General features: G+C 41.6%; 2 protein-coding genes across 2 annotated transcripts; one reads left to right on the top strand and one right to left on the bottom strand.

The window, feature by feature from the left end:
• Positions 1-917: 917 nt before the first annotated feature.
• Positions 918-9,121, bottom strand: LOC138979538 (sperm surface protein Sp17-like). The gene is made up of 4 exons (XM_070352251.1): positions 8,870-9,121; positions 4,038-4,168; positions 2,795-2,950; positions 918-1,040 (listed from the first exon to the last, which is right to left on the bottom strand). Exons 1-4 carry the CDS (start codon positions 9,119-9,121, stop codon positions 998-1,000), a joined length of 582 nt encoding a protein of 193 aa, XP_070208352.1. The 3' UTR covers positions 918-997.
• Positions 9,122-9,447: 326 nt separating this feature from the next.
• On the top strand, positions 9,448-22,917 carry LOC138980897 (sperm surface protein Sp17-like). The gene is made up of 3 exons (XM_070353765.1): positions 9,448-9,576; positions 10,823-11,045; positions 22,273-22,917. The coding sequence occupies exons 1-3, from the start codon at positions 9,545-9,547 to the stop codon at positions 22,327-22,329; spliced, it is 312 nt and encodes a 103-aa protein (XP_070209866.1). The 5' UTR covers positions 9,448-9,544; the 3' UTR covers positions 22,330-22,917.
• The last annotated feature ends 513 nt before the right edge of the window (positions 22,918-23,430 follow it).

The raw sequence follows: 23,430 nt of genomic DNA, 5'->3' as shown, positions 1-23,430 counted from the left end.
AGAGTAACGTTCCTTGCAATGACTTTAATATCTGTTTCAAGAAATGACAAATTTAGATTGAAATGCACCACAATGTTCATAAAAAGTCTTTCGAAAGGATTTTGTTATCACAACAATATATACCTTATGTACAGTGACGCATACATGTTCATTCTGTCCAAAAATGTTTGTCCCAAATGTATACTCGACAAAACAAGGTTGCACATAAACAGAAAAGTGCCTTTACCGTCAGTATATATATATACAAATCGTGGTCGACAAAAACAGAACCATCGCTGTAAAATTGCAAAAATCTCGTACAAAGTCATACACCTTTACATACTATCAGTTCTTAATTTTGAAAAAAATGACACGTCCCCCTCCTTCAGTTGCACACCCCCTCCCTCCCTTATCCTCTGTAAAAAGGGACTTAACAAACGAACAGTGTTCTCTTCATCGATGTACACACACACACACACACACAGAGAACACTCACATAAATCAGGGGCGGAGCAGTTAAGCCCGAGGGTGGGGGGGGGGGGGGTTACAACCTGGGGTCCAAGGGTAGACCCCTTGTGGGGTACAGAGGCAAGGCCCCGTTGGGGGGTCTGGGGGGCGTCGCTCCCCAGAAGCTGAAGAGTTTTAGCTATTTTATGAACAATTTATTGCTTATCCTTGATTTTAAACATGATCAACTGGTGTTAGCAGCCACTCATTATTTCTTTTAAAGTTAGTATTAAATTTTTTTTTGGGGGGGACAGCCGGGGGGGGGGGGGGGGTGTTCGGAACTCCTGTAACCCCCCCCCCCCTAATCCGCCCCTGTAAATAATCACGCACACACATACACATAGTCACTTTCACACTCACATCCACACTCAAACTCTCCCTATCCATCCCCACTCCCCTCCCCCCACACTACTTGCCAAGCTATCTATCCCCCCCCCCCCCCAACATCTGGCAAGTCCGGGTCGTTAAAGTCCATCTCCCCTTCCACTGCTCCCTCTGGAGGGCTGCCTGCTCATGATGTCCCGGGTCCCTGGTCTTGCGATCTGGAGCGCTCCCTACAACGGTAAGAGGTTCAGTCAAGGTCAGACAGCGTGGCAGACCGATCGACAGACAGACCGTCAGACACAGACTGACAGACAGACAGAGACAGACATACAGAGACAAACAGACAGACAGAGACAGTCAGACAGACAATCACTCACACACACACACACACACACACACACATGGAAGAGATTTAAAAAAATAAAGCTGGCAGAAAAGCAAAACAGAACAGACAGGCATGATAGTCCACAGTCGGACAAACTGACACACACATACAGACAGAATTTCGCACGAATAAACACACGGAAAACTGTCATCAAATGCATTTTTTTTCACGTCATCCAATGCAGCTTTTACGTCACGCGTTTGCCAGGATCTAGACGTCGCGTGTGTCTGGCACGTCATCACACGTACACGTCTTGGCTACACCTTGTGTTTCTGGACCTAATAATAATAATAATATGGGAGATTTATAGAGCGCTTTACATTCTCAAAGCGCTTTACAATGACAAACATACATAATACATACAAAGCAAAGCAAAAGCATGTGCAGCAGCATTCAGCACACAAGTGAACAACGAAACTCAAACACTACATCAATACAATCTGCAAGCATACTAACACAGGCAAAACATTCAAACATTCAAACACTCAACAAGAAGGGCAAAGCCCATACGACTCACATGCTTTACACATTTTTCCTACCAAAATACATGTGACCTTGACCCAAGGTCAAGGTCATCCAAGGTCATGCAACACAAAGCTGTTAATTCAAGACATAGGAAGTACAATGGTGCTTATTGGCTCTTTCTACCATGAGATATGGTCACTTTTAGTGGTTCACTACCTTATTTTGGTCACATTTCATAAGGGTCAAAGTGACCTTGACCTTGATCATATGTGACCAAATGTGTCTCATGATGAAAGCATAACATGTGCCCCACATAATTTTTAAGTTTGAAACAGTTATCTTCCATAGTTCAGGGTCAAGGTCACTTCAAAATATGTATACAATCCAACTTTGAAGAGCTCCTGTGACCTTGACCTTGAAGCAAGGTAAACCAAACTGGTATCAAAAGATGGGGCTTACTTTGCCCTATATATCATATATAGGTGAGGTATTGAATCTCAAAAACTTCAGAGAAAATGTGAAAAATGTGAAAAATAGCTGTTTTTTAGGCAACATTTATGGCCCCTGCGACCTTGACCTTGAAGCAAGGTCAAGATGCTATGTATGTTTTTTGGGGCCTTGTCATCATACACCATCTTGCCAAATTTGGTACTGATAGACTGAATAGTGTCCAAGAAATATCCAACGTTAAAGTTTTCCGGACGGACGGACGGACGGACGGACGACTCGGGTGAGTACATAGACTCACTTTTGCTTCGCATGTGAGTCAAAAATGCACCATGTTGAAATAAAATTAATCAAAATACTGGGTGAAGAAGTGTGTTTTAAGGTTTGATTTGAAGGAACAGAATGTTTGGCAGTGTCGGATAGAGTAAGGGAGAGAGTTCCACGCAACGGCAGCAGAGTGGGAGAAGGCTCTCTGGCCGTGCTGTTTGCGACTAAAAGAAGATAGACGGAATATTCTAGTGTCTACAGAGGAGCGGAGGGATCGTGTGGGTGTATAGAGTGTGAACAGGTCAGACAGGTAGGATGGGGCTGAGCCAGATATTATCTTGTAGCAGATACAGCAGCACTTATATTGGATTCTCAGCTCTACAGACCTGGGCTATCTTAAAGACCTACACCACTACTCACAAGTCTTTGCGCTTCTTGAATCCTTTAAACTGGGCTTGGATCTTGACAGCAGCATCCTCCACGGCGGGGTCATTGAGGTCAATGTCAATTTCTTCCATCGTGTCTTCTCTCTGATTCTCCGATACCGAGTGCCTTTTTTCCTCGATTTCCATTGAACTAAAAACAAAAAGAAACTGAAGCAAGAAGAATAAAGAAGAAAAACAAGTAACGCCCCATACATTTTTGGTTAAGTACTTCATAAGGTGATCGTGTATTTCAATAATGTTTTGCTATTTTTGATTTACAGTTAATTTTACCTATTGTTTATGTTATGAGTACGAGTGCTTACTATATCTTTCGTTATATGATCTCTTACATTTAGCATTTAAATACTCCGAAGTCGCAGTATGTCTGCCGATATTGCGGGGTAGTTGAAAACGAAAGAAAACACATGGCCGAATCATCTTCACCGTTCAATCTCTCTCTCTCTCTCTCTCTCTCTCTCTCTCTCTCTCTCTCTCTCTCTCTCTCTCTCTCTCTCTCTCTCTCTCTCTCTCTCTCTCTCTCTCTCTCTCTCTCTCTCTCTCTCTCTCTCACTTTGATATGAACTATTTTGGGCTTTTACAACCAAAGGCCTTCCCTTACTACATACATACTGAACGGATCATCATCATCATCATCCATCATCCATCATCATCATCATCATCATCATCATCATCATCATCATCATCATCATCATCATCATCATCATCCACCAGATGCTTATACAAGGCCACACAGAATACGGTATGCTGCGGCTTCAAGGGCCTCCTGGCGTATCCTGGGTATAGTCTGCGCATGCCAGTGGGGGTGAGCATGATCATGGGGAAATGGCCATCATAATCTTTGCGAATCTCACGGCATCTAATGATCTTACAAAGCGCATTTCGGCACTTTGGCAACATTCTTCCCAAATATCTATCCTCGGTACTGCAAAGCTCTGAAAAGCTCTTCAAACTACAAAAATACGGAAAGAATTCCTTTAAATACCAAGCCCCTTCTGTTTAAAATTCTCTGCCCGACGACAACCGCAGTTGCTCTTCTTGGATATCCCATGCTACGCCGTATTGCCCTATGGTTGCCCTGGAATACCTATCCTGGACGACTTGTGCCCAAGGTAAAATGTGTATGCATCATCATCATCATCATCATCATCATCATCATCATCATCATCATCATCATCATCATCATCATCCACGTCGAACGACAACAAAAATCAATTTACTATTTTTTGCGAGTGGCGAATCCTTTGTACTGAGCCTGTATCAAAACAGCAGCATGCTCCATAGCTGGGCCATTCAGGTCCAGACCTTGGAGGTCGATGTCAATAACCTCTTCGTCAAAGGACACACCTTTCTGGAAGGTAAAATTAATGTCAGCTGGTAAAGAAGCACACAAGTAAAATAACAATAGAATAAATGAAAGTGCTGGTGAACATAATCTGCCCCTCAACCCCCCCTTCTAATCCCCCCCTCCCTCCCTCCCCCCGCTTGAATCAAACTTACCAATATTCCCTCACCCTACTGCTTAAATCCACCCTCCGAATCTTCCCCGCCCTGCCATTTCAACCCCCTCCTAACCCTTAGTTCGAAGTTCAACATTACCTTTCTCAAATATTTCCCTTCGTAACTCTTCCAAAATAGTTCTCCCTCTCTTCATTTTTACATTTTGTCAAGTTTTGACTAAATGTTTTAACATAGAGGGGGAATCGATACGAGGGTCGTGGTGTATGTGTGTGTGTGTGTGTGTGTGTGTGTGTGTGTGTGTGTGTGTGTGTGTGTGTGTAGAGCGATTGAGAGTAAACTACTGGACCGATCTTTATGAAATTTGACATGAGAGTTTCTGGGAATGATATCCCCGGATATATATTTTTTTTCCATAGATGACGTCATATCGGGCTTTTTGTAAAAGTTGAGGCGGCACTGTCACACCCTCATTTTTCAATCAAATTGATTGAAGTTTTGGCCAAGCAATCTTCGACAAAGGCCGGACTTCGGTATTGCATTTCAGCATGGAGGCTTAAAAATTAATTAATGACTTTGGTAATTAAAAATCTGAAAATTGTTAAAAAAATTTTTTTGGTAAAACCGATCCAAATTTACGTTCATCTTAATCTGCATCATTTTCTGATTCCACAAACATATAAATATGTTATATTTGGATTAAAAACAAGCTCTGAAAATTAAAAAATTAAAAATTATGATCAAAATTAAATTTTCGAAATCAATTTAAAAAACACTTTCATTTTATTCCTTGTCGGTTGTCTTATTCCAAAAAAACATATAGATATGATATGTTTGGATTAAAAACACGCTCAGAAAGTTAAAACGAAGAGAGGTACAGTAAAGCGTGCTATGAAGCACAGCGCAACCGCTACAGCGCCAAAAAGGCTCGTCACTTTCACTGCCTTTTGCACTAGCGGCGGGCTACGTTCAATTTCATTCTGTGAGTTCCACAGCTTGACTAAATGTAGTAATTTCGCCTTACGCGACTTGTTTTTCTTATTTTTGAGTGCATATTTGTGCTTTTTACCCCTTGGCTAGCATGGACCAACCAATTTTTGGCTCACGTAAGTGTAGCCTATGCGATCGTAACTTTGTCTGTCTGTGCGTGCGTATGTGCGTGCGTGTGTATGTCTGTGGTAGAAACTTTAACATTTCGACATTTGAAGACGTCACACTATGACGTAAGAGGGTTAGACGTCACGCGAAGGAATTACTGAAAGTCTGGTCATTGTTATTTTGAGCGGGCCGAGACTAGTTGGCAGTCGTGTCCCTGTAAGTAGGCTACATGCAGACAGACAGATCTAGATCTAGTGTCTCGCTTTCTTGCACAGTGTCACCTTATGCTTACTGTGTGTGTGTGTATGTGTGACGGAGTGATTGAGTTTGTGTTACTGTTTATCGATTTCTTACGTGAGCCTTGAAGGCTTCGCCTCTTGTCTTATTTGTGTGTGCATATTTGTGCTTTTTTCCCCTTGGCTAGCATGGACCAACCAATTTTTACTTTTTGAGATTACATTTGTTTTTAATGCGGATCTATTCTCTGGGATTTCAGACGCCAGAATTTATTTTATTTTTTCAAATTGCATCTAAAATGAATTTGTTGTGATGATTTTAATTGGGTAGGGTGCAATATCACTCGGACACGTTTTGTAAAAGTTTTGTAAGAAGTTCTTTCTTTTCTTTATTTGGTGTTTAACGTCGTTTTCAACCACGAAGGTTATATCGCGACGGGGAAAGGGGGGAGATGGGATAGAGCCACTTGTCAATTGTTTCTTGTTCACAAAAGCACCAATCAAAAATTTGCTCCAGGGGCTTGCAACATAGTACAATGTATTACCTTACTGGGAGAATGGGACCCCCATTCAAATGTAGAATTTTTTAAACAAAATCATGAACATTATGAACAAAATTTATCATAATTATTATTGTGTGTACGAAAAAAAAGTTATTTTTCCCCAAAACGATGAATTTGAAGATAATAATAATATGTATGTTGTATGAATGCCAGTATTTCACAGTAACATCAGAGACGGCCCCTTCTTATCAAAGGCATTTTTTTTAAAGTTCTCTGTAGTAAATGTTTATGGTACACATGCAGATAATTATGTTCTATGATCTGTTAGAAGACAGAAAATATGTTCGCCATTGCCGAAAAAGCCACGAACACTACCATAAAATATTATTTATCCCCGAGTGCGCTAGTACTTGGGCTCAGCAGACTTTAATTGTGTGTTTGTGTGTCTTTCTCCACTTAACAGCTTATTGCTGGGAAACTACTGGGCGCAGTTCGTTCAAAAGTTGGTACACTAACTTGATTGGTGTAGGTCCGATTGATCGTATTAAAACTTCATAATGTTACCTGGGACCTGAATGCGAAATAAAACACAAAAACGACTTGGTCGTAGGAGGAGTTCACACCGGCGGGGCAACACGCAGCCATTGACCTGATAGAACAGCCGAACGCGTCACACACTGATGAGAAAAGCCGAACGCGTCACACACTGACAAGAAATATAGCTCATAAAAAGCATGCGTCTCGCATGCGAGACGATTTGCCAGGCTTTGCGCGTTGTGTGTTTAAATAATTTGATTTGTTGTGTACCCCATTTTCTACCAAGCGTTGGTTGCTCGGTCGCGACTGCGGTGGTTTAGAGGTCACGATTTTGTGTTTTGATTGTTATCATATTAATTTGTATTTTTTCTTATGGTTTCCTTTGTTTACATATATGTTTCAGTCTTTTACCTTCACTTTACATTAAAGAATTTGGTAAAACTACCTGGGGCGTGATAAATGCAAGAATCCGCGAGCCAGGACAGTAAAAGAACTTCGTGGGCCACCAGTTCACCAGTTATGAAGAGGGTCGGCAGTATATTTTTCACTGTGATCAAATAAAAAAGAAAGGCCAGTCACCAAGCACATCGGGGTCCCGGGTAGCTCAGGTGGTAGAGCACTGGACTTGTGATCGAAAGGTCGCTGGTTCGAATCCGGGTCAACTTTATGTGCAGACCCAGAGACGGTATCCATCTTCCACCCCCGTGTCACTACAGTGGCACGTAAAAGACCTCAGTCATTCTGCCAGAAGTGCAGATGGCTGATACCACCTAAACACGCATACACTTGTGTATCTCATCTAAATCGGGTTAAAACCCGGGAACATGCCCCTAATGGCTTTGCCGTGAGGGCGTAAAACTTGAATTTCTCTCACCACGCACATCCTCGGCTCGCATGCAATGTATTTATATAGCAAAGGGAATGCCTGTAATTCACACAGAGCAATCACTTGGTCTTAAACGTGCACAAGACAAAAACTTTCATACTGGGGGAGCGAGCCAGTCTGAAGAGTACTCGGGTCCAGCGCGAGCGTTTTTTATGTTGATGATGTCACTCGCATAGCAATACGTCATTGCACCGATGACGCCAAACTTTTGCGTCATGCATACAGACTTGTTTACCAGTTTTGGAAGCAGCGGCGGCCGAAAACGCTGTCACAGAAGAAGACAAAGTTTTGTGGCATTCTTCATTTACCTCTGCTTGTAAACAAGAAGAGCAAACGCTCGATCGAGTCACTTTCGCAGTTCTGAATATTATATGAGGCATCAGATGGACAGGAAGAAATTGCTATTCACAACACAATGAGTCACGTTCACATAAAATTTGAGCCCGGTCACTTTTATAGTTTCCGAGAAAAGCCCAACGTTAAGTTGTGTGTTGCCGAACAGAAAAGGCTAGTTATCTCCCTTGTTTTTCTGATAACGTTCGTAAAAGGCTACAGATGTAAATACTTTGATGTAAAGAATAATCCTACAAAGTTTCAATCACATCCGATGAACTTTGTCAAAGATATAAAATGTCTAATTTTTCCTTTGACGCTGACCTGTGACCTTGAAAAAGGTCAAAGGTCAACGAAACCATCGTTAAAGTGTAGAGGTCATTGGAGGTCACGACTAAACAAAATATGAGCCCGATCGCTTTGATAGTTTCCGAGAAAAGTCCAACGTTAAGGTGGTGTCTACGGACGGCCGGCCGGCCGGACAGACTAACACTGACCGATTACATAGAGTCACTTTTTCTCAAGTGACTCAAAAATGATCATCAGAAATCGAAGAATGCCGACAAGGTCATTCACCTGACAGCTCGATTACTTCCGGACATCTCCGTCAGTACTCGAAAATTGGGAGTGTTACATCAATCGCAAAACAATATTTTGCCACCTCGAATTTTTTATTTTTACCATCGTTTTGCACTCTTGGGACTTGACATGTCACTAAACTATGAAGACTGTGACGGTGCACGATCTAGAAAGCAGAAAATAATATTCTCAAACAATTCAATTCGTCGCTTTCACCACAAATTTAGCACTGTGGAAGGCGAAAACGTGTGCACCTTTGAGTTCTACCTTCCCACTTTCATTAGTGATGAACTGTCTCCTCAACCAGCTTCTCATAACGATAAATATCCGCATTTTCCCAATCCCACAAAATTGACCATGCCCTGACCACATATTTTGGCAATTTTTGGGGACGAAGATTTTGTAGAGTTATATTTTCTTGCCTTGGTTCTTGCTGCCTTGGCAGACTCCTTGTATGCCCAGTTGTTGTAGAAGCGCTCTTCAGAATGGGCGCCAGTTTGCGCGGGGTCATGACCTTCAATGGCCCGGATCTGAAGAAGTTTGGTGAAGAAGCGGAACCCGTACTCGTGGATGTTCTTCGGGTTGTCGCGTATCACCTCGCGGGCGAAGACCCACACGACGTTCTTGAACCCGTTCGGCACTCGCAGTTTAGTGTTGGAGAACGGCACGGCCATTTTGGACTTTGCTGACTCAGATTGACGTTAAAACCTATCTCTGTATGTCTCTGTCTGTGTCTTGTTTTTGCTTTCTTCTCTATTTGTTCACGAGCTGAGGAAAACGTTCAGATGGAAGTCCAGTCTTCTTGGTTAGTATTTCTCTGAGCACGTTGTTATCTGCAAGTTCAAAAGACAATAAATGTTTGCTGTACTCAAAGAACATTCACCACACATTCTCACCCAAAGCAAGTTTTCACCCCAAATGAACTATTCATCGGAAATGTATCATTGCACGTCAGACAATGACGTTTTTCTCATCATGACGCAATTTTTGAACACATGTAATGTCATTTTTCTTCATTCTTAAATTGTCGACGGATGTTGGCGGACGCTTGGATGTTCTGTGACTTTGTAATACAACCATCGAGTCAATAAACGAAAATGGCAGAAAAGGCACCACAAAAAAGCAGCAGGTAAGACAGGCCTATAGCACGCCGTATAGATAGCTACAGCGTGTTTTGTTGTCGCAAAAGCTACGGTCCTCATAACATGAAGAGTAGTGGCAAAAAGAGGAATAATTTGGGGTACATGTTAGACACACACACACACACACACACACACTCACACACACATGTGTGTGTATCCTTGGCACAAAGGGTCAAAAATCCAAAAAATAAGCCCTTAAAAAAATATGCCCATATTTTTGAAAATATGCCCATATTTTTGAAAATAAGCCCTTATTTCTATAAATAAGGCCTTATTTTAGAAATAAGGCCTTAAATATTTACAGCCATAAGGAAATAAGGGCATAATGAAATAAGGCCTTATTTCTGTTATGACCTTAAAAAAATAAGCCCTTAAAAAAATATGCCCATAAAACAATAAGCCCTTAAAAAAATATGCCCATATTTTTCTGCGCATCGCCACTGCGCATCCGGACATTCGAAAGCGCGCACAAACTCGCCTCTCGTTCAAAACATCCGTCATAACATCGAGCGGATACAGCATGGCTTCACGCATTCGAAAGCGCGCACAAACTCGCCAAAACCCCAATTCTCTCGCAATTTGCAATTTCAGCACAAATTCTTCTTTTTGTATGCCCTTATTTTTTTATGCCCATATTTTTTATGCCCTTATTTTTTATGCCCTTATTTTTATTAAGGTCTTACAGAAATAAGGCCTTATTTCTGGTAAGGCCTTATTTTCAAATAAGGGCTTATTTTTTTATGCCCATATTTTTTTAAGGGCTTAAAGATTTAAGGCCTTAATAATGGAAAATAAGGCCTTATTTTAGAAATAAGGGCTTATTTTCAAAAATATGGGCATATTTTCAAAAATAAGGCCTTATTTTTTTAAGGGCTTAATTTTTGGATTTTTGACCCTTTGTGCCAAGGATACATACACACGTGCTTTGCTGTTACTCTTGATGTCTTGTGTCCTGCTCTTCTTTTCTTTCTTCGGTCTTTGTTTAATAAGTAATGTATGTGTGTGTGTGTGTGTGTGTGTGTGTGTGTGTGTGTGCGTTCGTGCGGCAGTGTGTGCGTGCGTGTTGGTGTGTTTGTGTGTGTGTGTGTGTGACGTACTACGGTGTGACTGATTTGTGTGTGTGTGTGTGTGTGTGTGTGTGTGTGTGTTTGCGCGCGCTTGCGGCGCGCTTGTATGTGAGCGCGTCTGCTTCATCTGTCTGACCGGTCACACAAACACGTTCTAATTCATCAGTTTCAGCAAGAACTCCAATTCTACGTTGAAGCTTAAAGTCCCCAAAGGTTTCTTCAACGTAATGGAAATATTCGTCAAGGAAATCCTGAAAACCAAGCCAGGAGACATCTTTGACTACGGAGCACGATTTTTCGAACACTTGCTGCAAATTCGAACGAACACGGGACACGACCCTGCCATCCACGGTCAGAAATCCGATGAAGAATTCTATCACCTTACACAGGTCAGTGCTCGTGAATTTTGCAAGATGAGCGAATTGTGCATAGTATATGTACAGTAACACTGTTCTTCCCCTCAGTGAACAGTGAGGCTCATCGTCTTAAGCCTGATAATTATTAGACGAATTACGAAAATAACTGCGTCGGGTTTGTATGTGTTGTGGGAGAGTGACCTTTTCTTTCTCTCGTCCACGTGTTTCTGACACACTCTTGCTGGTGATTGGCTTCTCTTATGTTTGGCAGAGGTTTTGCAAGAAAATGTCACTCTTCCACAACACATTCAAACCCGCCGGAATTATTTCCGAAAATTGCTTATTGGGTGAACTCCAAAGGGCAAAATAATCTAATTCACGAAGATCGTTACACGAAGTATATGCACTGACATTTCGATGAAAAGACTTTACGAAGTCTTCGTGAAGTCAACTTAAGGCTTAATGATGAAGGCCTTCAGGTCTTGCCAGGCCAGGTTTGACATTGAATAAGTACAACCCTCCACTTGGACACAGAACAAAAATCAACATTCTGACTGCTTCCTGTGCAGTGAAGTTTGTTTGTTTGTTTGTTTGTTTGCTTAACGCCCAGCCGACCACGAAGGGCCATATCAGGGCGGTGCTGCTTTGACGATGGCCAGATGTCTGCTCCAGTCCCACTTTCTTTCGGTGTTCCTCAAGGTTCAGTACTGGGTCCCATCCTTTTCATCATGTACACTAAGCCCCTATCCACACTGATTCAAACCATTCTGTTTTAAATCAGTCTTTTGCTGATGACACCCAGCTGTATAAACCCAGTCCCCCTGCAGAGACACATTCCGCCATCCAGACCATTCAGACATGCATCACTGATGTTAAATCTTGGATGGTCGATAACAAACTTAAGCTGTGTCTCCCTCTGAAACTCTCCGCTTCTGTCTTTCTATGTCTGTCTCTGTCTATGTGTGTGTGTGTGTCTCTCTCTCTCTCTCTCCGGTCGCTCTTAACGCCACTGATCGCTCCCCTACACTCCGTATCCCCCCCCACCTGCACACACTTCCTGCTCGGGGACTCAAACCTGGGAAACATTGCCAAAAAGCGTCTGGACAGGTCGGGTGCTACAGAGATCAGGACTCTACGAGGCACCACGACCCAACGCCTGACAACAATTGTCACTGACAGCGGCACTCACCCTTCAGTGAAGAAAGTTGTGTTAAACGTCGGGACAAATGACTGTAGGGGAGACTTAGATAGCTTTGTGCAGAGTTTTGCTAATCTGCTATCAGCAGTCAAAAAGCACTTCCCTTCATCCTGTGTCTATGTCGCAGCCATACCCCCACAACGACAGAACAAAATGACACGGAAAATAAAGGACTTTAACAGCAGACTGAAGGCTCTGTGCAACACTGAACAAGTGACCTTCCTGTCTCTTCAGTTGATCTGGAAGGTTGACGAAAACGGATGCCTCGACAGCCAGATACTTGCAGACAGTGTGCATTACTCACCCAAAGGACTGTCACTGTTCTTGCGCGAAGTGAAGTCTGCATTGTGGGAGCGTCAGCAGAACCCCGTGGCATCATATGCTGCTGCTGTGAAAGGACAACGCATGTCCAGTCCTCAAACTTCGCCACACGACATTGGTGAGACATCACAGTCCACTCAGCAGCCATTATCACCAAGGTCGCAACACCCACCAATGTCACAGCAGCCTCCACAGGACGCCGTGACGCTGCATAGCCCTCAACAGCAGTACGAAACGGTGCAGCCCTGCCATCGCCCCCAGCACCAGTGTGTACCGGACCAGCACGGCCATCGCCCCCAGCACCAGTATGTACCCGAGCAGCCCAGCCATCGACCCCAGCACCACTACGTAACGGAGCAGCCCAGCCAACCGCCCAGGTCAACTGAGGCCACAGCGCTGGCACCAGGTGGTACCCAGCCGCCACACCATAGGTGGTTTCACCCCTTCCCAGTTCTTGACCCCAGTGGGTATTTTCACGCGCCGCCTGGCCCCCACAACCACTTCCACCAATCCCATTATCCCCCTCATCTGCTACACCCGTCTATGTACAGTGCCTTCAGCCCCTTTGTGCAACAGGCGCCACCCCCATTCTACAGTCAGTGGCCAATGCCGCAGGCAACAATGTAGCTACAGTGACCCATCTTCACACGCTAGTGTAAAATAGCGCGTGTCACACCTTAACATAATTATAACCACGTTATGTCCCATAAACTCTAGTTCTGGAGACAGAAAAAATAAGTTAGCATTGTGCTTGTCACCTTGTATAACTGTTACTGTGCTTTGTGCGTGTGTATGTGTGTGTGTGTGTGTGTGTGGGGGTGTGTGTGTGTGTTTGTGTGTGTGTGTTTGTGTGTGTGTGTGTGTGTGTGTGAAAGACATCTCATTTTCATATGATTACACATTATGCACTACTTTCACTGATTCCCCCAATTTAATTTCTGTTTGTTCCTGTTCGTATCGCCGTGTTGTGCTATACAGACTGTGTGGCTCGGAAAGTCACAGTGTAGTGTTCTTGTGGTTTTCACTCTTTTGTTATAAGAAAAAGTGGCTGTATTCAGCCGTATCAGAACCGTACAAACAAAAGTTCCATTGTTACTGAGCGGACAGTCGATATCTACATGTTACTGCTCTTGCCACATTGAAATGTGACAGTGGTGCTGTGTTGACTCGGATCCTCACTAACATTCGGAGAACACTTGTCTAAGTTTCATGTGGAAATCTGCGAGGGCGTGATTGAAGACTATATTCCCTCCAGCGTGTGTGAGTGGTGACTGCCACGTAATCCGTGTAATCTGCCCGCTTCGCCTGAACGGTGTTGTGTTTGTGTCAGGCTCACTGAGCTCGTTCGTTTGAAGTCGAGTGTCAGCGCAGAGGTGCGTGACGCTATTGTGAAACTTTACCATAAACTTATTGTGTTGCAAGACTGCCGGCATAAATTTGTTGTTTGTGTTTATAGTTTGAACTGACTGTCGTTTTGCTTTTTTCGTGACAGTTGTTGTTTTGCTTTTCTCGTAACATTTATTGTATGTGTTAGTTATCATTGTGTGTGTTTACTCCTTGTTTTATTATGCTCAGTGTTGGTCATTTAAATGTGTATCACCTCTATAATAAGGTTCATGATGTATGTGCCTTCCTTGAAAAAGCGTCTCCGAATTATCATTTATTTGGTATTACTGAATCAAGATTAGATTCCAGGGTTTCCGATAATGATATCGCGATTGTTGATTATTGTGTTGAAAGGCGAGACCCAGAAATCCAAGGGCAGACCGGAATCGCGGTATATATTCATGACTCAATTAAACACATTACGCGTAGACGCATAGACCTGGAACCCAGCGCAGTAGAATGCATTTGGTTAGAACTCAAACCCAGTAAATCAATGGCCCCTCAATTCGTGTGTTTTCTTTATAGAAATCCTGCGGCAAATTTTGAGTGGTATGATCATTTTGTACAAATGTTAGACAATGTTTATAATAAGAGCAAACACAATGCTGACGTTATGCTACTTGGCGATTTTAACATAGACATGTTAAAGTCCCATCCCAGCTGGGAATCAACTACTCAGTTATTTGGGCTTAAACAGCTTGTAAAGTCACCCACAAGGGTAACTTCAACGACATCTACATTGCTCGATCATATTTATACGAATAATCCGGACACAGTCTTGGGTGCCTGTGTATCCGACCTTAGTGTAAGTGATCATAGTCCTGTAAGCTGTTCCAAATTGATGAAAATACCCAAGGCAGAATCAAAAGGTCACACATATATTTCATACAGGTCTTTTAAACATTTTAATCAAGGTCTCTTCTTTAATGATTTGAATTGTACACCTTTTGCTTCTGTGCTTAATTATACCGATCCTAACGAGGCACTTGAAGCCTGGTATTCCCTCTTTATCGATGTGGTAAATCGACATGCACCTGTGAGGCGGAAACGAGTAAGACATCCTAAACTTCCTCCCTGGTTAACCATTGATATCATCGAAGCAATGGCGTATCGCGACCAGTTAAAGACAAACAAATTATTTGAAGATTATAAAAAAGCGCGTAACAGAGTAAAGAATCTTGTGAGAAACGCGAAGCGATCATATTTTGATAAACTTGTGGGTAACAACAAAGATGTTTCAAAAGTCTGGCGCGCCCTGAACACGTTTTTAAAAGGCAACTCCTCAAAAAATAGTAGTATTCCTCAGAATATAAAGGCCAACGACTTTAACGCTTATTTTTTGTCCGTTGCTGAATCACTGGTAGATTCTCACTCAAAATCTCCAGGTACAGAACCACATTCCTGTTGTGAACGCTTGCAGATGTTCTGTGATGAAAAATTAAGAAACACGGATGCGTTTGTTATTCCGATAATGGCCATCCATGAAGTTGGCCAGTACATAGCAAGGTTAGAAAATAAAAAGTCTTCCGGACTTGATGAAATAAGTAATAAATTATTAAAATTGTCTACTCCTTATATAGTAGAGTCTCTGACTTATGTTTATAATTTATGTATTCAACACAATGATTTTCCAAAAGAATTTAAAAAAGCGAAAGTCATACCTTTGCCAAAGAAAAAAGGTTCTCAAGACTTAAATGATTTTAGACCTATATCTTTGTTATCTGTATTATCTAAGCCTCTTGAAAGGCATGTTCAAAAACATCTGGTTACTTATTTGGAGGACCACAATCTCTTGCATCAACTTCAGTCTGGTTTTCGCTCTCAACATTCATGTAACACTGCCCTTGCCAGATTAACTGATTCATGGTACTCATCCATCAATAGGTTAGACATTTCTGGTGATGTTTTCTTGGACCTAAAAAAAGCTTTTGACCTCGTGGATCACGAGATCCTTCTACAGAAATTAAAGTGTTATTTGAAAAGTTCTAGCACTGTCGCTTTTTTTTACTCTTATCTTAAAGAGAGGGTTCAATCTGTATACGTACACGATACGTACTCTTCTCAGGGCACTGTGAAATGTGGAGTGCCACAGGGGTCTGTTTTAGGACCTGTATTATTTTGCATGTATATAAATGATTTGCCCTTGTACCTACAGTCCGAATCTGTTGAGTGTCATATGTTAGCAGATGATACTACCTTACATGCAACAGGGAAAAGCCCTGCACAAATTCAAGACAAATTACAACAGAGCCTAAACGATGTTTCTGAGTGGTGTTCTGCAAATCGTATGCTTATTAATCCAGTTAAAACAAAGTCTATGATAATCAGCACTCGCCAAAAACATCAACTTTCAGAAATGACTCTGAGTCTGTCCCTAAATGAGCACTCCATTGAGCAAGTAGCTGAGCACCGTTTACTGGGACTTACTGTTGATAATAATCTCAAATGGCAGACTCACATCAATGGAATCTGCAAAAAAATTGCTAAAAACCTGTTTCTTTTGTCAAAGTTACAAAGCATTATTAATCTAGACACAAGGAAACTATTTTACAATGCCCACATAAAACCCCATATTGATTATGCTTCCATAGTATGGGACGGGTGTAGTGAAGTTCACTTGAAGAAGCTGAACTCGCTCCAGCGTAGAGCTGCTAAACTAGTTCTGCCCAGTCCATCTCTTTCTACAAAGGAAAAGATGAAAAGTATTGGGATGTTAAGCTTAAAAAAGCAGCTTTTGTATAATAAATGTTCATTTATGTATAAAGTCGTCTATAAGGACGCCCCAACATATCTTATACAACTCTTCAAATCATCTCCGTCATATTATTCAAACACTCGAAATAACCTTGCCTTGTCAAGGCCCCGCATCGATTTGTTTAAAACTAGTTTTTCTTATTCTGGTGCGTTCCTTTGGAATTCACTACCTGTAAATATCAAGTCATGTCTGTCATTATCTTCTTTTAAAAGACAGCTCCGAAAGCACCTCTCTAACGACTAAGTCGGTGTACAATTTGTGCGAGTGTGTGTGAAAGAGAAAGTGTATAGTATGCTTCCATTAACAAGCACACTTTTGAATTTTTTATTTTTATTTTGTTATACTTTTCCCCACATAATTTTGTTTTATTTGATTTTTTGTTTAAATGTTTTCATTCTTCATATTTGTTCTTTGTTTCATGTGTGTATTATAGTAGGGACTAGCTGTAAGAAAGGACCATATGGACCTAATGCTATCATCCCTCGGTAATAAAGTTTTCGAGTTCGAGTTCGAGTTCGAGTTCGCTCGCTCTCGCTTTCTCTCTCTCTCATCTGACTCTTGGCACACAGGTCAAAGCAGAGGTTAACTTGAGTGCACGTGTACCTAGCAGGAGGGGGGTGATTTCTTGAATTAGCTGAGGGCGGTGAACATGTGTCTCAAAGCAGAGGTTAACTTGAGTGCACGTGTACCTAGCAGGAGGGGGAGGGGGGGTGATTTCTTGAATTAGCTGAGGGCGGTGAACATGTGTCGTTGTTTGCCGTTGTCATGAGAACAGTTACTTTTGTTTTGTTTCGTTTTTTCCTCCAAATTTTTGCATTTTCACAACAGGCTTTTCTGTTTCATCTCTCATACATGGTGTCAATTAGAAAAAAACCCGGAACAAAACAGAAGTAACTTATCTCGTGAGAACGGTAGTGCGCTAGGTTTGGGAAAAAACACGACAGTACCTTATCTCTTTCAACCCGTATGGGGCCCTTCAACATGTGACAGACTGACAAATGCACCGAACCCATTTGGTTCTTCGAGAGAATTTTTCCCTGAAAACCTTTTCAGTGCCTCAGGGTCAGCTCAGGGTCAGTATCATAAGAGCCTACATGTATGGCCGGACGAAGCCATGTTAACGGAAGGGATATAAGACCGTTTTCAGCAGATTTTCACACGGCTAAAACCTGACTTTTTTGCAGTTGCTTTGTCTGCAATGCCTTAGAACTCTACAAATAGTTAAGTTTTTCGCGTTCGTGTTGTAATTTGCAAGCAAACATCGTACATAGTAAATTTAATCGACTTTGCTACAATTTGTAAAAACTAGGGCATTACCTGATACAAAAAAAAAATAAATATATATATATAAATCCCATGCTGTTTTCAAATACAGCGTTTTGCTATTCAATTCAATATAATAGTAAATAACAATCAAGAAATAACGAAGTCTTTTAAACCCAATTTCCCAGATATTTACACTTTTCATTTTGTTTCAATTCACACCACAAAACATACACTTCGCCTTTTGCTATTTTGTCTCAAGTCTAAATAATGAGGGCCCCAAAGGGTTTAAAATCGTGATCGTGATTGGCGTTTTTTGACCTTTCTGTGACCGTGATTGCCGAAATTTCCATTTCTGTGATCGTGATGGGACTTTGCCCGTGATCCGTGATGACAAAAAAATCAAGTCTCGTGATCGTGATCGTCATTTGTTTTCGTGATCGTGATGGGCATTATTGCAAAGCATTTTATTTTCAACGTACATTTTTCACAGCTGTATCATTCTATGATCCTCCATTCGTCAAGGAGCCAATCCCGATTGAAGGGAAGCAACAACACATTCAGAAATATGATTTTGACAGCGATTGCTTCCCTTTAAGAGAACCAATCACACACAAAAAAGAGATCCAATCAGAAGGCAAATTGCAAAAGTCTGTTAAACTTCATCCAAAGGAAGGGCTTCGTGCAAAAGTTTTGAGTGCATTCAGTCAAATTCGAATTCGAAGATCAAAAATGGCGTGCAGCGGTACTGTCATCGAACTTCTGTTATATTTTGTGGATTCAAGCCAGAACAAAGCAGGCGGCGAGAATGCCTTCCTTGGTGGAAAGGTCAGGCTACGGGTCGGTCTTTCCGAAGACGAAATATCAAGGTATGTTGATCTATGTTGCTCTATGACTGTTCTGAGTGTAGGCAAAGATCTTGAAATTTGTTCAAGATCTTTGAGTTTGAGTGAGATCATTGACATTGTCGACATTGCCACGTCCGGCTGTCACTCGCTCAGTCGTGTGACCTCGACTGGCTCGAGATCGAGTCTGCGTGTAGCCAAAACCGAAACTAGAAATGTGTTTTTCATCCCAGCAACGTGGACACGCTTGGCATAGATTCTTTGCATTAAGCTTGGATTTATTTTAGCGCCTGTAAACTTTAATATCAACAATGGGTTAAATTCAGAAACAATGGCGGGGAGACGTGCCAGTTTGGGTCACTTGATCCTCATGTCAAAGACGATCAAATTCATGTTCGTTGGGGATTTTGTCAGGCATGCTACTTTTCCGGTAATTGCCGGAAATCCGATAAAGCCGTTTTCAAAATCCGGTAAAGTCAAATTTATTCCGGTGAAGTTGAACAATTTCCGCAAAAACGATCCGTGTAAATATCGGGCGCCGGTCTCAATGAAGCCAGCGCACAGTAGTGTTGTTTTCACCAGTTTGGAGGTGTGTTGAATGATTGTGGCTAAAATGGGATTTTTAACAAGATCACAACACTATTACAGCCCTGAAAATGATGCCCAGAATGCACCAGATTGCACAGATTTTAACTGTTTTTTGAAAAAAATTCAGGGGGGGCATGCCCCCGGACCCCCCTAGTTGGCTCGCCTGCTTCGCAGGCTCAGGCTTGTTGTGGCTTTGCAACTCGCACTGCGCGCTTCTTTCAGGTAAAACCATTTTTGCCCTGTAGCATTCCTGTTTGTTTTTCAAGGCCATGAAACCAGCCGATGGTGTACCTCAAATTGTATGGCAAAGTTGAAAATAAAGAACCCATCATACATGTATTTTAATTTCAATCCATTTTTGAGAAAATGAGTTTGCAAGATTTAGCTCTGGAAATGTGAAATTGTGCAAGTATATTTTCATGTGTGGTGAGTGAGGGTGTGGGAGTTGAATGTGTATGAGTGGAGAGAGAGAGAGAGAGAGAGAGAGAGAGAGAGAGAGAGAGAGAGAGAGAGAGAGAGAGAGAGAGAAAACAATGAAAACAACATTCTTGTTACTGATTACAAATCATGATATGTATTTCTATGTGTGTACGAAAGAGAATTAAAAAAATAATAATAAAAAAGTGCAACAGTTCTCACTTTGTGTTGAATAAACAATAGATCCAGAGGAGCGAATTACTGTGTGGTTGTGTTTACTTTGACACGTGCTTTCTGTACATGCAACTTTTACCGTGACCGTGATTTGCCACTGGTGTTCGTGATCGTGAAAACAAAAATCAAGGTAACTGTGATCGTGAAAGCTAAAATTTCCCTTCCCGTGATCGTGATGATACCCCCCCTTTGGGGCCCTCAATAATAATAGTATAAATCATAACTAATTCTCTTCACACCATCATAGACATAATGTTGCCTCACATGTTCTTTGTACAATCGTTGGTTTTCACAATAAATATTGCATTACTGTACTTGTCTTCTTTTTCTTTAACAATGTCTTTCCAAAAACAAAACTCAAAGACCACACAAGCTATTGCAACCTACTCCTATCTCTCGTCTCTCTTCCTGGGTACAATGGTACCTAAGACTTACATTCAAATGCGTAGAGGTTACATGCCGAGTCTCAGTGATTATCAAAAATAATGGTGGAAGTTAGCGGATCATGAAAAATGCGAGCTTCAGCGAGCTTTTTCATGACCGCGAACTGAGACCATTATTTATTATAATCACTGAGACGAGGTATGTAACCTCTTTATTCCTCCTTTCTTCAGTTATTCAAAGAAAAGAGGAGTTTTTGTGCGAAAGTTTGATCGAATCCAAATCACTCAACCTGCGCTGGCGATTGAATAATGCGCGGTTGTATAGTTCAGGGAAAATCAATCAATTCTGTTAACACTTCTTGTCAGTTTCCCTGTTTTGGACTAAAATCAAGTACACATGCATGTTTTGGTATCGCTTAGGAAATGTTCTTTCTTCGAATGGGACAAGCAGACGAACTTTTGCACCCGTGTTCCAACGTTAAAAACCTGTATGAAGTTCCGTTTTCTGGGGCAAAATAGTGTATGAAACCGCTGTATGTTCTTAAAATTGATGCGATTCGTGCATTTGGTTGCGTGTGATCTGTTTATAAAATGAAATATTGTCGAAAACTAACCGTCGGATTGCAGTCTCTTGTCCAAGCAACTCAGTTCAGAAAATTTGGAAGGGGAACTACTCTTGTCGTACGAGAGTTACTTGCCTTGGGAGTTTGCGTGAACTCAAAACAAAAGAGATCTAAAGCGAGTTTCTCTGCACTGATCGTTAGATTTGGATTTTGAAAACAACCAAACTCATAGATTTTATGTGGAGATTAATGTGTTCAAGCCTGTAGTTGCCAGTTTAAATGCAGTATGTTTGTATTGTTTGGTCTAGAGATGCATATTTCGTACATTGGAGCGTTCGGAACTTTTCAATCGCTAAAGTAGTTCCCTCAAAGTCTAACTCATCAACCTGTGAGCTATCGAGGATTCAGACCCGTTGTTGGGTAAGTGATTTTGGTTGTTGGGTAAGTTACCGAAAAATAACTAGCCCTACAAGTTTACAGAGAGAAAGAAGCAGAGGGGGGAATAATTACATTTCCATGCTACCCACATTGTCAAAATACCAATAATTATTGAAAACAAATGTTAACTAATACCTAACTTTATTTCAGACCCACACCCATTATTATACACACATTTCACATTTAAACCATTAGTCGCCCCCCTGTCGATATTTATCCACTAAGTTCCTTGTATTTGATTGTGATAGTCTTATAAGACGTGTGACCTTATTTAGATTTTATCTGTAAATTTATTCAATTTAAAGATGACACGGACAACACTTTAGGTCAGTGTTATTGGAAGTATGATAGGTGTGCTTGTATTACATACGTGAACCTATGTTTTATGTGTGTTGTCCTAGCCCTTTTGTCCAATTGTTGTTATAATCGTTTACAGGCAGGCAGGGTGTGCTGAAGAACATTTTCCATTTTTATGTAACATTTTAATGGACAATAAAGTGTTGTTATTGTTATTGCTATCCCATGTAAAAGCCCGGTCAAACGAATCGTTTACATATAGAAGGACTGTGGCTTTAAACCCACCTTCAAGAAGAAGAAAAATGAGAAGAACAAGAAGAACAAGAAGAACAAGAAGAACAACAACAACAACAACAACAACAAAAAATCCCCAATGTAAAAGCCCGGTCAAACGAATCGTTTACATATAGAAGGACTGTGGCTTTAAACCCACCTTCAAGAAGAAGAAGAAGAAGAAGAAGAAGAAGAAGAAGAAGAAGAAAAACAACAACAACAACAACAACAACAACAACAACTTTTAGATCCCTTTCCAAAATAAACCTCACCAAGAATGTTTGTTTTGCTCGTTGCAGAATCGTGGAGCAGGGAAGAAGCAGCGGTTCGGAATTAGGAGCAAGATGAAATACTGATCGAGCCCCTGCAGAGCAGATTCAGGAGATGCTGCTTTCGTAGGCTGAAGAGTGGATTGACCCGCGCTTCATTAGTGAACACAGATACTGATAGAAAGACAGACTTGCATGCAGACACTGAGACACGAAGACAAAGAAATACGGGCAAGGAAACAGATATATGGACTAACTTTGACAGACACGCAGTCTTCCTATACTATCATTACTTGCCTGGCCTACAGATACTCACAGGAACACACACACACACACACACACGCACACGTGCACTCACACACACGCACGCACGCACACACACACACACACACACACACACACACACACCAAAAAGGCCCCCCCCCCCCCCCCGCAGTTAGCTTCATGAATACCAAGTCGCATGTCCATGGACACGGACACAACGAGACTAGCAGACAGACAGGTGGAGAGACTTCTTATGCTCGTAGACGCAAACACAGAGACAGACGGACTAAAGGACAGTAGGCTACGTCAGCCAGACAGACACTGAGACAAAACGCCGACACACACCTACAGATACAACACTCCACACGGAATATATTTACACGTTTTGAGCGTTCCAAATTGTTTTGAAATAAAGACATTTATAAACTGCAAAAGAAATCTCAAGTCAGGATGAAATATTCATCTATATTCATACTCGTCTTTCCTGTCACATCAGACTAGACTAGTAGTTACAAAATCATCACATTTGTGTGCGATATACCGTCTAAGTTTCAGTACATGTTTATTAAATTATTCACACATTAAAAAAAATTAAAAAAAATAAAAAAAAAGAAGTAGGAAAAGAAGTTTCTGATTACACAGTACGATAAGAACATTCAAAAACAGAAATCCCCCCCCCCCCCCCCCCAAATAAATACATGTTTGGGGCATATGTACACAAATATAATTATTCATAAGTAAGAAGTGTGTGTGTGTGTGTGTGCGTGTGTGTGTGTGTGCGTGCGTGTGACGGTGTGTGTCTATGTTCGTGCGTGCGTGCGTACGTTTGTGTGTGTGTGTGTGTGTGGTTTGTAATGTTATGACGTCACTGAAATGTGCATTCGACAAAACTGAAAAGCCATGACGTAGTACGTTGCTGGGACT

This window comes from Littorina saxatilis, linkage group LG11 (assembly GCF_037325665.1).
Source record: "Littorina saxatilis isolate snail1 linkage group LG11, US_GU_Lsax_2.0, whole genome shotgun sequence".
Classification (NCBI taxonomy): Eukaryota; Metazoa; Mollusca; class Gastropoda; order Littorinimorpha; family Littorinidae; genus Littorina; species Littorina saxatilis.
Note: the sequence above shows the minus strand (reverse complement) of the source record. Positions and strands in the feature narration are given on the sequence as shown.